We start from the raw sequence: 14,521 nt of genomic DNA on the forward strand, positions 1-14,521 counted from the left end.
ACCTGATAAGTTGGTCATCAAGATAGAAACCATCTCCATAGAGCAGTAAACTTTGTGAAGGGATCGTGTGGCCATGGCAAGAGACCTGGGAACAGTGACATCCAATTTAGTTTGTGAATAACATGAAAAATTGAGCAACCTCACTATGAGAAGGATAAAGTCATTCATAATAAACTTCATTTGAAATATAATACTGAATCAGCAACATTCTTGATAATTTATATGTGGTTTATCAAATGTGATTAAAATTTAAAGCAGGACGTTTTTGCAATAAGATTTGCCTGGTTCCCTTATTTACAATTGTGTAAAAAGAGCCACTGTAGAACTGTCTAAGATACTTTAAAAAAAAACTGGGCAAAGGTAGTATAATTTTAATAATATCTTGGTTTGAAGAAATCATGTATAAATGAGCTGTATTAATTTATGAAAAAATAAAACTTACAATTCTATTTCCATCCTCTTAAAAGTCTGCTGCTGGATTTTTCTAAGATTTGGACCGCATATACTCTACTTCACCAAGACTGCTCACTTCTACCTCAACCACTGCCTCAGCTCATCTGCTGAAACTCTCAACTATACCTTTATCATCTCATACTTGACTATTTCAATGCTCTTCTGGCCTGCCTCCTGTTCTCCAATGTTCAGATCATCCAAATCCAACTGCCGATATCCTATTCCACACCAAGTTCTGCTCCCTTCATGCCTTCCTATCCCTGTAGCCTCCTCCAACATTATAACTCTGCAGCCCCCTCACTCTGAACTTCTCCGTTCTTCAGACTTTAGTCTTTTATGCGTCTTCACTCCCTTCAACCCACAAATCATGCCTGTGCCTTTAGCCATCAAGGTCCTACACACTGAAGTTCCCTCCTTAAACCCCTCTGCCTACACATTCATATCATCCTTTTTAAGGGTCTCCTCAAAATCCAAACTTCTGGTCACTCCTCCTAATATCTCCTCCTCCCAGGCATCCACTTTTATCTGATTATACCCTTATAGAGCATTTTGGGATGTTTTTCTGCACTAAAGGGTATATATAAATGCAAATTGTGCTCTTAAAAATGTAAGACATTGCAAGCTTTTAAAATTAAATTATCTATATTAGCGATTATATATTTGCGTAAGGAAGACACCAGCATGCTGTGAAACTGAATTTACATATTTGTACATAGTTATATTAATTACATAAACTAGTGGGGAACATGTAGAGGAACAGATTTACAAGAAAATTACAGATTGATGCAAAAATTATAGAATATTTATAATGGGGAACTTTAATTACCCAAATATAGACTCGGATAGTAGTAGTGTAAAGGACAGAGAGGGGCACTAATTCCTAGAAGGTGTTCTACAGCAGTATGTTTCCAGTCAAATGAGAAAGGAGACACTGCTAGACCTGGTTCTTGAGAATGAGATGAACCAAGTGGATCAGGTGTCAGTAGGAGAACATTTAGGGGACAGCGATCATTGTATCATAAGGTTTAGGTTGGCTGTGGAAAAAGACAAAGAACAATCCAGAGTAAAAATAATTAAGTGAGGGAAAGCCAACTTTCATGGGGTAAGAATGGATCTGGGATAAATAACTTGGAGTCAAAAGTTGGCAGGAAAATTGCTGAAGGACTACCTTCAGCGAAGAGAGAGTTCAGGCACAGTTGAGGTATATTCCCCTGAAAGGGAAAGGTAGTGCAAACAAATCTAGAGCACCCTGGATGACGAAAGAGATAGAAGTTAAGATAAGGAAGAAAAAGTGTGCTCATGACAGATATCAGATAGAAAATACAATTGAAAACCAAACTGAATATAAAAGGTTCAGAAACAAAAACAAAAATTGCTGGAAAAACTCAGTAGGTCTGACAGCATCTGTGGAGAGAAAGACAGAATTAACGTTTCGAGTCCGTATGACTCTTCTCAACAGATGCTGTCAGACCTGCTGTGTATTTCCAGCAATTGTTGTTTTTGTTTCAGATTTCTAGCATCTACAGTATTTTGCTTTTATTATAGAAGGTTCAGAGGGTAGGTGAAAAAGCAAATAAGAGAAGCGAAGAGGATATATGAAAAGAGACTGGTGGCTAACATAAAAGGAAATCTCAAAGTCTTCTACAGGCATATAAATAGTGAAAGCGTGATAAAAGGAGGAGCAGGGCTGATTAAGAGAGAAAGGGGATTTACGCATGGAGGCAGAGCGCACAGCTGAAGTATTAAATGAATAGTTTACAGTTGTCTTTACCAAGGATGAAGATGCTACCCAAGCCATGGTGAAACAGGAGGCAATTCAGACACGAGAAGAGTTTAAAATTGATAACAAGGAAGTATTGGATAGGCTATTTGTACCTTGATAAAAACCAAGACGAGATGAGAAGTATCCAAGGATACTGAGGGAAGTGAGAGTGGAAACTGCAGAGGCACTGGCCATAATTTTTCAGTCTCCTTTAGACCCTGGTGGTAACAGAGGCCTGGGGAGTTTCAAAGTTTCAAACATTACACTCTTGTTCTAAAAAGGTTGTAAATATAAGCCCAGTAACTACAGGCCTGTCAGTTTAACTTTGGTGGTGGAGAAACTTCTAAAAACAATACTGAGGGACAAAATTAATAGTCACATGGACAACTACATATGAATTAAGGAAAGCCAGCATGGATTGCTTAAGGGAAAATATTGTTTACCAAATTTGGTTGAGTTTTTTTGAAGCGATGTGACGGTTGATGAGGCCGGTGCTGTTGATGTGGTGAACATGGACTTCAGAAGACATTTGAGACAATACCACACAATAGACTTGTGAGCAAAGTTAGAGCTCATGGAATAAAAGAGAAAGTAGCAACGTGGATACAAAATTGGCTGAGTGACAGTAAACAGCGAGTAGTGGTTAATGGATGTTTTTCAGGCTGAAGGAAGCTTTATAGTGGAGGCCCAGGCCAATGTTGTGAGGACAAGGGTTCAAATCCCACCACAGCAGCTGGTGGAATATAAATTCAGTTAATAATCTAGAATTGAAAAGCTAGTCACAGTAATGGTGACCACGAAACCATTGTTGATTGTAATTTTAAAAAAAACATCTGGTTCACTAATGTCCTTTAGGGAAGGAAATCTGCCATTCTTACTTGGTCTAGCCTACATGTGACATTAATGACATTGACCTTGAATATTGCAGAAAAAAGACATTTTGTTGAAGCTTTTCATCTTGCACTCATCAGGACAATAGCAAGAATACCAATATCAGGGAAGAAACAGCTTTAGACTGTATGAGAAGAGGGTGCTGATTGGCCAGCAAGTGGACTTTGATTGTTAGAGGTATTGCCATGGAGAATGCATCAGTTAATGGTGACTGACAGTTAACAGCCAGGCATTGTTTGAAATTCAAACCAGACAGCTTGACTCGGATTGGTCAAGGCATTGCCCTGAGGAATGAACCAGCAAATAGCTTTCATTTATTTTGTTTAGCTGAAACAGGCGCAATATATATACATGTTCTTTCTGTCTGCAAAGAACAGGGCTCTGTATTATTATATGTAGCTTCCAGCACATGCAAGTGTGCCACACTGTGTGCCCGGCTGACAATCTTAAATTGGTTGTCAGCATTATTTTTAGCACACTGAGGATTATTTAGCAAATGTTGTCCAATTGCAGAATCAAATCTAATGTTGGACACTGTGTTTTGAGTTTTGCAAGCATGGGCTGGTTGGGGACGGTCCGTACCTTGCCCATTGTGAACAGCGGATGGGACATGCTGTTTAATGTGATCCGCTAGTCTTTGGGATGGACAGCCTACATACCTAGCATCACACTGGCACTGAAATTCATATACCACATTACTCATTTATGTGATAGGCAGAACGTCTTTTTGGCTTGACTGCAGCGTACTGTTAGTGGCAAATACCATTCATGCTGTTACTGCATAGGAGCAGCATGAAACAGGTAGCCTCACCAGTTGCTCAAATCTTTGAGATACCTCTCCCTTCCAGGGTGATCTGAGGTAGACTGGGCACTTTTCAGGGCAGAAAGTGACAGTCTTAGGCCCGTTCATAAATTTGAGCAATATACAGAGCGAAATGGTCTGATCAGGATAGCCATTATCCCGCAGGATAGAGCATAAACAGACATTTCTTTTATGTGTCTTGGGCAGCCCAGATATATGATGGGGTTCTCTACCACGGTCTACTACAAGCCTACCTTCACTGGTCAGTACACGTATTGGGATTCTTACAGTTCCACGCGCTATAAAATTGGCCGCATTAAAGACACCCTGTGGGATAATGCATGAGAGTATAATAATTTTCATAATATTTTTCTGGTTTATTGTAAAGTAGGTTTATGGGGATAAGTAGTTGGGTTTGTCTGTGTGTGTGATTTAATTACACTTTGTAGCCAAGCAGACTAAAAGTTGAGGTTATCAAAAGAAGTAAGGCGTAGAAGTGTTTTTGAAAGGCTAAGTAGGTAATCAAGGGTTGGGGTCTTAGCATGTAAGATGTGAAGGAATTTGCATTTTTTGATAGATAAAGAGAGTTTTGAATTTCAAAGAGGTTAATGAGAATATTGACAACATGAAAAGATTTATATTATAAGAAAGGTAAAGTTCCAAAGACACATGAAACTATGGAATTTACATGTTAAAAAGAGAGAAACATCCATAAATGAGAATGAGGCTATGTGTCAGGGGAAGGCATGCAAGATCTCACAGAATTATATGAAGTAGCCATAATGAAGCCTCCAGTATTTGTGCATAAGCCTGCTGTCTACAGAAACTGAAGCTGGAGAAAAATCATTTAGAATTCCACTGTCCAGGGTATTGTGTTAAATTGCTGGATCTGTTTAAAATCTAAAATCTATTTTTGAACCATTGCCTTAAAGGGAGTATAACTGGGAGTCAGGTTATTTTAGGAGTTATTATAGTAGTAATTCGTAGTTCTGTGTATGTGCTTGAAATTTTCTCTTTTGTTAATAAATATTTTAATTTAGTTTTTTTAAAAGAAAATCCCTATAAGTCTTTGGGGTCTTATTACTTCTGAATTCAGTGCATGCATCTCAGAATAAATACAAATTCAAAAACTGTTATGATAGCGCAGTCAAGTTTCCCTTGTGGATTTGATCCACCTGGCACATACCATCTGCCACGTTATAACACTGAGCAGATCATTTTGCGCTGTAAGGGATGCATGAGGAGCCTGGTGACTGAGGAGTGAGACTGAGTGAGTAGTGAATTAGGTTCACATGATAAATTCTGGTAGGTCTTTTTCAGTTTTTAACTATAGATTAAGAATCAAGCTCTGACATAGGACTAACCTTCAAATAAGCATTATGACCACAGCCTTTGTTAATTCCTGCGCATACCAAATCCCAGAGGGAAACTTGGCTGACGGGTCATAATCTTTTTTAAATTCTGAAAACGAGAAGAAGATGCATTGATCACAGCAGTGAGAAATCCAGTAACGTTTTTGGGATTTTAAAAATTAACGGTAAAAGGTTTATTAAGAAGAATAGAAGAAAACACAAGATTATGGTTGCACAATTAAGGTTAGTCTTACAACACATTCCCCCAAAAAGACCCTCTACTTGGTCAGATGTACAAGTAAACACCTTCCAGGCAACACTTCCTTATAGATGTTTAACTATAAAATCCAGTGCTATTACCCAAGGCAAACTGCTGTAGCATTAATAAAGGCATACCATGTGACCTGTAACTCTATTCCATTCTGCTGTGTAAAACCAAACTTGAGAATAAAACTGCTTTTTGCAGCCCAAGACTTTGCTGGCTTGACTGAATGGCTGATTCAAACTACATCTTCTCCTAGCCCAGAGCCACAACTAAGCAGTTACATCACAGCTCCATCTCACCACCCTAAGTTCTCCACAGTAACTCTAAAGTACCTTTTTTCCCCGCTCAGGTTTCATTGTTCTCATACCTCTTTGAAACTTAAATCCTTCCAAATATAAGATCTTTCACGCTTCCATCTTGTCTTTGCTTTTGGGTCAATAAAATATAATATCCCCACCTCTGTTTACTTATGGAGCTCCTGCAAGATGTCACCTCTGACTTCCCTTTGATATTCAAACAAACTCTCGGTTTATCTAAAAATGCAAATGTTAGATTTAACCTATTCACTTGTATCTCAAACGTAATATCTCTGTCCTTTTCATGTTTTAAATTCCCCAGACAACCTGTCTTCTATTAATCTCTGCCCAACTTAATTAAATCATACATACACACTTAGCCTTTTCCACAGAATAACACAATGGGTAGAATTTTCCCAGATTTGCACTAAATGCGGGGTATCAGGTGGGTAAAATGACATTTTACCCGCCAGCTGTGATGTCAGGTTTTCACGCCATATTGTCCAGAACCCGCCTCATTATAGAGTCATAGAGATCTATAATACAGAAAAAGGCCCTTCAGCCCATCGAGTCTGTGCTGGTCAAACAAGTACCTAACTATTCTAATTCCATTTTCCAGCATTAGGCCCATAACCTTGTATGCCATGGCATCGCAAATGCACACCCAAATACTTCTTAAATGTTATGAGGGTCTCTGCCTCTACCATGCTTTCAGGCAGTGAATTCCAGATTCCCACCACCCTCTGGGTGAAAACATTCTTCCTCACATCCCCTCTAAACCTCCTACCCCTTAATTTAAATCTGTGCCCCCTGGTTATACCTCTCTGGCCACAGGAGAAGTGCCAGAGGACTGGAGGGTAGCAAATGTGGTGGTAGTGGGGGACAGTATAGTGACGGGGATTGACACTGTTCTCTGCAGCAAAGAGCGAGAGTCCAGAAGGCTGTGTTGCCTGCCTAGTTCCAGGGTTCAAGTCATCTGTTCAGGGCTGGAGAGGAACGTACAGTTGGAGGGGGAGGATCCAGTTGTGGTCCACGTAGGTACCAGTGACATAGGCAGGACAAGGAAGGAGGTTCTGCATAGTCAGCATGAGAAGCTAGGTACCAAATTAAGAAGCAGAAACTCAAAAGTAATAATCTCTGGATTATTACCTGAGCCATGTGCAAATTGGCATAGGGCAAATAAAATTATAGAGATGAATGCGTGGCTCAAAGATTGGTGTGGGAGAAGTAGGTTCCAGTTTGTGGGGCACTGGCACCAGTACTGGAGAAAGTGGGGGCTGTACCATTGGGACGGTCTACACCTGAACCGTGCTGAGACAAGTGTTCTTGCAAATCGCATAACTGGGGAAGTAGAGAGGGTTTTAAACTAAACGAGGTGGGGGTGAGGGATCAAGCTTGGGTAGATGTGGCAAATCAAAGGATAGATTCAAGGCAGGAGACCATAATAGTAATATGGGAAATGAGGGTCATAGAATATCAGGAAAGGGTAGAGAGATAAAACCTAAGAATACACCAATAGTCAAGACTAGATGTTACAAAGATAACAAAAAGACGAAATTAAAGGCTCTGTATCTGATTGCACGTAGCATTCATAGCAAAGTAAATGAATTGATAGTGTACATTGAAGACATGGCTGCAGGATGACAAGGATTGGGTCCTGAATATTCAAGAAGAATATGAAGCTAGGTAGAGGTGGCACTGTGAATCAAGGATAGCATTGGTGTAATAGTTAGAGAGAACCTTGGTTGAGGAGATCAGGATGCAGGTTTGGGTGTAAACGAGGAATACTAAGGGAAAGAAGTCACTAGTGGGAGCGGTCTACAGGCCTCTTAACAGTAACCACAATTTAGGACAAAGTATACAAGAAGAAATATTGGGTGTTTGTGATAAAGGGATGGCAATAGTCATGGGTGATTTTAATCTACATATACGTATACACTGGAAAAATCAGTAGTAGTAGTCTGGATGAGGAGTGTCTAGAATGCTTTTGAGATAGTTTCATAGAGTAGCATGATCTGGAACCAACCAGAGAGCAGGATATATTAGACTTGTTATTGTGTAATGTAACAGAATTAATGAATGACCTCAGAATGAAGGTACCCTAGGTAGCAGCGACCACAATATGATTGAATTTTCCATCCAGTTTGAAAGGGAGAAGAGTGGGCCTCAGACTAGTATTTTAAACTTAAATATGGGCAACTATGTGGGCATGACCTGAGCTAGCTGAATTGAACAGAGCTACTAGGCTAGGAAATAGATCAATAGGGAAGCAGTGGTAGACATTTAAGGGGACATTTCAGAATACTCAGAATAAGTATATTCCTGCTATAAAGAAAAACTCTAAAGGGAGGTCCCACCATCTGTAATTAAGTAAAGAAATTAAGGAAAGCATCAAACTTAGGGGAAAAGTACATAACTGCACAAAGATGAGTGGCAGGTCAGATGATTGGTAAGAATATTTAAAAATGGCAGAGAATGACTAAAAGGTTAATCAGAAGTAAGGAATTAGAGTATGAGAGGAAGCTAGCTAGAAATGTAAAAATGGATAGCAAGGGTTTCTACAGGTATTTAAAAAGGAAAAAAGTAAGTAAAGTGAGTGCTGGCCCTCTGGAGAGTGGCAATGGGCAGTTAATAGTAGATAATCAGGAAATGGTCGATGAAATGATAAATATTTTGCTTCTCTCTTCACTATAGAAGATACAAAAACATTCCAACAGTAGTTTTAAATCATGAGGTAGAAGGGAGAGGGGAACTTGGTGAAATTAAAATCACTAGGGAAGCGGTACTGAGCAAACTGATGGAGCTGCGGGCTGTCAATTCTCTGGGTCCTGGTGGACTTCATCCTAGGGTATTAGATTGATATCTGGAATGAGTGAGCTGTCTTATGAGGAAAGGCTAGACAGACTGGGCTTGTTTCCACTGGAGTTTAAAAGAGTGATTGGAGTATATAAGATCCTGAATGGTATTGACAATGTGGACGTGGAAGGGATATTCCCCCTTGTGGGTGAGTCCAGAACTAGGGGGCACTGCTTTAAAATTAGGAGTTGCCCTTTTAGTACAGAGATGAGGAGAAATTTTTTCTCTCACAAGTCTCTGCCTCTGAAGGTAGTGGTGACGGGGTCATTGAATCTTTTTAAGGCAAAGGTAGATGGATTCTTGTTAGGCAAGGGAATCAAAGGCTATCGTAGGCAGATGGAAATATGGAAATCAAAACATAAACAGATCAACCATGATCTTAATGAATGGAGGAGCAGGCTCAAGGGACCAAACAGCCTACTTCTGCTCCTCGTTAATGCATTACCGCCTACGCCATGAGCTTTTATTTTCCACAATAACCTTTGATGTGGCACCTTATTTTGTATGTTTGTGTATCGTGCAAACTCATGAATGGGCCTAAGGCTGTCACTTTCTGCCCTGAATAGTGCCCCTTTTACCTTAGATTACCTTGGAAGTGCAAGCTTTCTCAAAAATTTGAGCACCAGATGAAGCTGGCTGTTACACACTGCTCCTATGCAGTAGCAACACAAGTGCTATTCGCCACTAACGGGATGCTGCTGTCAAGCTAAAAAGACATTCTGCTTATCACACAATTGAGTGATGTGGTAGATGAATTTCAGCACCAGTATGACGCTAGGTCTGTAGGCCGTGCAGTGTGGCGCATTTATGTGTACTGGAAGCTACATATATTAATACACAGGGCCCTGTTCTTTGCACACAGAAAAAACATGTATGCACGTTGCATCTGTTCTAGCTGAACAAAATAAGTGATAGCCATTTGCTGGTTCATTCCTCAGGACAGTGCCTTGACCGATCAGAGTCAAGCTGCCTGGTTTGAATTTCAAACAATGTTTGTCAGTCACCATTAACTAGTGCATTCTCCATGGCAATGCCTCCACCAATCGGTGTCCACTTGCCAGCCAATCTCATCTCATACAGTATAAAGTTGTTGCTCCCCCAAAACATTGTATTCCTGCAATTGTCCTGATGAGTGCAAGCCTTCGATAAAATGTATTTTTTCAGCAGTACTCAAATTCTGTACTACCAAACTATGACCTAGACCTTGGTGTACACAGCACAATTTTAAAGTTTGTAGATGATCAAAACTTAGATGTATTGTGAACTGTGAGGAGGGCAGTGTGTAGAGCTTAAAAAGATCGTAGACAAGTTGGTGGAATTGGCGAACAGGTAGGAGATAAAGTTCGATGTGGAGAAATGTGAAGTGATTCATTTTGGTTGGAAGAACATGGAGAGACAATATAAAATAAAAGGTACAACTTTAAAGGGGGTGGAGGAGCAGAGGGACCTGGGAGCCTATATGCATAAGTTATTGAAAGTGGCAGGACAGGTTGAGATAATGGTTAAAAAAGCATTCAGTATCCTAGGCTTTATTAAAACGGACACAGATTACAAGAGCGAGGAGGTTATGTTGAACTAATATAAGACTCTAGTTTGTCCAGTTCTGGGCACTGCACTTTAGGAAGGATATGAAGGCATAGGAGAGAGTGCAGAAAAGATTTACAGGAATGGTTCCAGGGATGAGGAACTTCAGTTATGAAGATAGATTGGAGAAGTAAGGACTGTTTTCCTTGGAGTGAAGAAGGCTGAGAGGAGATTTGATAGAGGTATTCAAAATCATGAGGGATCTGGACAGATTAGATAGAAACTGTTCCCACTTGTAAAAGGATTGAGAACGAGAGGGCACCAATTTAAAGTAATTTGCTAAAGAATCAAAAGTGACATTAAGAAAAATGTTTTCACACAGTGAGTGGTTAAGGTCTGGAATGCACTGTCTGAGAGTGTGGTGGAGGCAAGTTGAATCAATGCAATCAACTGACTTTATTTGAAAAGGAACAATGAGCAGGGTTATGGGGAGAAGGTGAGAGAATTGCTTATTCGGAGAGACAGCGCAGACACAATGGGCTGAATGGCCTCCTGCACTATAAAAAATTCTGTGATTCTGTGAAACCTTTTCAACATTATTCTGGTTCTTATTTAAAGAAACTCAACCAAGAATATCTTTTCACTTAAGTACCTAACCTTTTAATCTTGTTACCCTTTTAACAGAAAGCAGAAAAACTTTCTCAAAAATATAATGCTATAGCTAAATGTTTTTTTACTTTTATTTCCTAGTTTTTATGGTGCACAATACCATTGAAAGCATTATTGACTAACAAAAATGTGGATCCAGCTGTGTATAATTGTTAATGATTCACAAAGATAATCAACAATTAGGCTGAAGGCAGACATATAGTAGTTCTGGTTCCATAAATGTGCACCATGGTATCAGTAATGAAAATAGCATAAAACTGTGTAACAAATGCCTACATGAAAGAATGTATTCAGTCCATGCAGTTTTTGGTGCAAAAAAAGTGATGATATTTCTTTTTTCACTTCTTCCCCAAAGGTGACACTGAATTTGAGACCCATTTTCTCTGTTGAAGTCCATCAAAAGCCTTTGGTTTTTGTGCTGAATTCTCCCAGACCTGTGCTGTGGATCATAAAGGCAGAAAGACTGGCACCAGGAGTACAACGTTTGTTCCATGTAAGTTGGAAGATTCCTATAAATGTGGCTGCTTTTGTCATGAAGATGGACTCATAGAGCAAGCACAGAAAATTATTGCACATAACAGTACATGATTTTGTGACGCTCAAACCAGATTGGTAAACCAACTTAGAAGAGACAGAGTTCAGAGGTATGAATGTTTTGGGACACACTATACCTGAGAAGATACCCTTTGGAGCATTGGGATCTTTTCATTTTGGGTCCTGGATTTAAATCCAATGCAAAGTAGTAAATAAAACCCTTTTTCTATCTTCCAGTTGCAGGGTTTCTGTGTGAAATAAGTTTGAGTTGCAATTGTTAATTACTCAAGTTAATTAAAGACAAATTATATGAAAAATTATATGCAGACCTTAATTATATAGCACCTCCTCACACCTCATATGCCATAAACACTTCAATGCAATAAAAATACTTTGCAATGTATTCACTGTTGTTATTCAGATGAATTTGGCTACTATTTTGAAATGTCCCACACACAGTAATGGGACAAATGACCAATTAATCTGTTTTTGCTGGTGTTGGTTGACGGGAAAATATTGGCCATGAGAATGGAAATGATCTGCTCTTCTGTAAAAAGTGCTGTATGGATCTCTAGTGTCTGCCCAAAGACAGTATTGCATTTAAGTAGAAGTCTAGACTCTGTGTTCAAGTCCAGAAGTGAGACTGGAACTTACAGCCTTATGACTTCAAGAAACAAGAATGCTGCCAATTGAGCCAAGTTGACGAGGTGTTCTTCAGAGGCTTGGGAAGTTGAAATCGGGTACCAAAAGTACAAAAATAGATGAGTTTCTAGTAATCAAAGCCTCACTTTGTGTAAAAAAGAATGTCCAGGCAAAATTTTTCAGATCCTTACTTAATTTAGCAACTTCGTGAAGTATACTTTATATGGCATCAAATACGCAATTTTATTATTGTAAGAAGATCTATGACCATCTCCAACAAGAGAGAATCTAACCATCTCCCCTTAACATTCAATGGCATTACCATCACTGATACCCCACTATCAACATCCCAGGGTTTACCATTGACTTGAAACTGAACTGGAACAGCCATATAAATACTGTGGCTACAGGAGCAGGTTGAAGGCTGGGAATTCAGTGGCGAGTAACTCATCTCCTGACTCCCCAAGTCTGCCCACCATCAACAAGGCGCAAGTCAGGAATCTGATGGAATACTCTCCACTTGTTTGGATGAGTGCAGCTCCAACAACACTCAAGAAGCTCGACACCATCTGGGATAAAGCAGCCTGCTTGATTGGCACCCTATCTACCACCTTCAGCATTGACTTCTTGTACCACCGACACACAGTGGCAGCTGTGTGCATCATCTATAAGATCCACTACAGCAACTCACCAAGGCTCCTTCGACAGCACCTTTCAAACCTTCGACCACTACCACCTAGAAGGACAAGGGCAGCTGATGCATGAGAACACCGTCACCTGCAAGTTCCCTCCAACCCACGCATCATCCTGTCTTGGAATTATATCACTGTTCCTTCACTGTTGCTCGATCAAAATTCTGCAACTCCCTTCCTAACAGCATTGTAGTTAGAAAGTGACTCAATGCCACCTTCTCAAGGGCAAGTAGGGATGGGCAGTAAATGCTTCCTAGCTAGAAAATGAATCCTGTGAATGAATAAAAAAAAAGACACTTGCTGAAAGCCATCTTGGCAGGTGCTTTCTACACTCTCATTGCAGTGTATTAAGAAGATAATTTTATGTTGGGATATGGATGCAGTTCAGCTAAGTCAGTGGTAGAAACGTCTCTATTCATGCAGTTTTGTCTTCAAAAATGGGCAGGACTTGCAACATATTCTGGACAAGCTTCTAGGAAAGGAAAAATCAAGGCAGACATGTTACCCACAATCGTTCAGGCAGTATGCCCAAAGGACTGGCAAGAAATCAAAGATGTAGAAGACTAGCCCTTTCAGTTTGGCATATGGAAGACTCTCAAAAAAAAGTTTCCAGATAGTAAGCATATTATACTAGTGCAGAATATTGATCTTTGGTTTCCAATCCCTCTTTATTTTTCTTAGAAGTGGGCCACCTGAATCTAAAGGATTGCACCTCTACACTTTCCAGACAACCAGCTGATGAGAACACACAAAAAAGATCCAGAAGAGCAATGTCATAAGCTCCATTTTCAGACTTTTTGAGCCTTTTCGTAAACATGGAAAATTTCTAAATAGAACCTTCCTCAGTATATCTCCTCAATAGGAGCCAGGTTCCAGACAGTTTCAGCACTAGTCTCTCAGCCAGAGAAATGCTTACTTGGCATGCAGAAGCAGCTGGCATCCTTATCATCATATTTATAGGATTACACGCAGAGCCTATCTCAGTCCTTGGGCTGATGGTGGCAGTTATCCCTGTTACTCTTGACCTTTCCTATCCTTGTAAATGATTATTGTAACTCTAACCTGCCCTTTCTCTTCAAAAAATTTGAACATTTGATTGCAATGTAAAATATGCTTAACTGTCTCACCATCCCTGTTCAAGTACTTCCCATCCCGTTTCTAAGTAATGCATACCACCATGATCCCTCTGGTTGATGTTACCTTGCTTTGTCACCGCCCAAATCCATGGTCATCTTTCTCAACTCCATATTTGAATCCTTCCAATCATGTTCCACCTCTACCACAGCACCGAAACTGCTCTCATCAAATACTAAAATGACATCCTATGTGATTGTGACAAAGGTAAACTATCCCTCCTTGTCCTTCTCAATGTGTCTGCCTCCTTTGACATGGTTCACCACATCATCCTCCTTCAAAGCCTCACCACACTTATCCAGCTGGATGGGACAGCACCTGCCTGGTTCCATCCTTATGTATCTAATCATAGCCAGAGAATCACTTGCAATTACTTCCCTTTCTTCTCCCACACCACTTTTTCTCCACCATAGGTAGCCGTGCCTTCAGCTGCCTGGGACCCAAGCCCTAGAATTTACTTAGAATTGCCTAATGAGTCATATTTTGGTTTATTCTGCTCCTGTGAAGCCTTGTTTCATTAGATTAAATATGCTTTTGAATACAAGTTGTTGCTGTTTTACCAAGGCGATCTCTTGTAACTATGATACAACTTATAGTCTCTCTTCCTTACCTTCCTTGATCTGTATCTGATTCTCAATTGAAAAAAAGG

The 14,521-nt window shown here is 39.9% G+C and overlaps 1 protein-coding gene across 3 annotated transcripts in view; it reads left to right on the plus strand.

Moving 5' to 3' along the window:
* The window catches only part of tgfbr3 (transforming growth factor, beta receptor III), a 223,875-nt gene that overhangs the window by 110,474 nt on the left and 98,880 nt on the right, over nucleotides 1–14,521 (plus strand). For all 3 annotated transcript variants that reach the window (XM_041208043.1, XM_041208042.1, XM_041208044.1), the window contains exon 4: nucleotides 11,226–11,363. In XM_041208043.1, coding sequence (XP_041063977.1) covers nucleotides 11,226–11,363 — 138 coding nt within the window. The remainder of the gene's footprint in view (nucleotides 1–11,225; nucleotides 11,364–14,521) is intronic.

The sequence above is a fragment of the Carcharodon carcharias genome, chromosome 16, assembly GCF_017639515.1.
Source record: "Carcharodon carcharias isolate sCarCar2 chromosome 16, sCarCar2.pri, whole genome shotgun sequence".
In the NCBI taxonomy this organism is placed as follows: Eukaryota; Metazoa; Chordata; class Chondrichthyes; order Lamniformes; family Lamnidae; genus Carcharodon; species Carcharodon carcharias.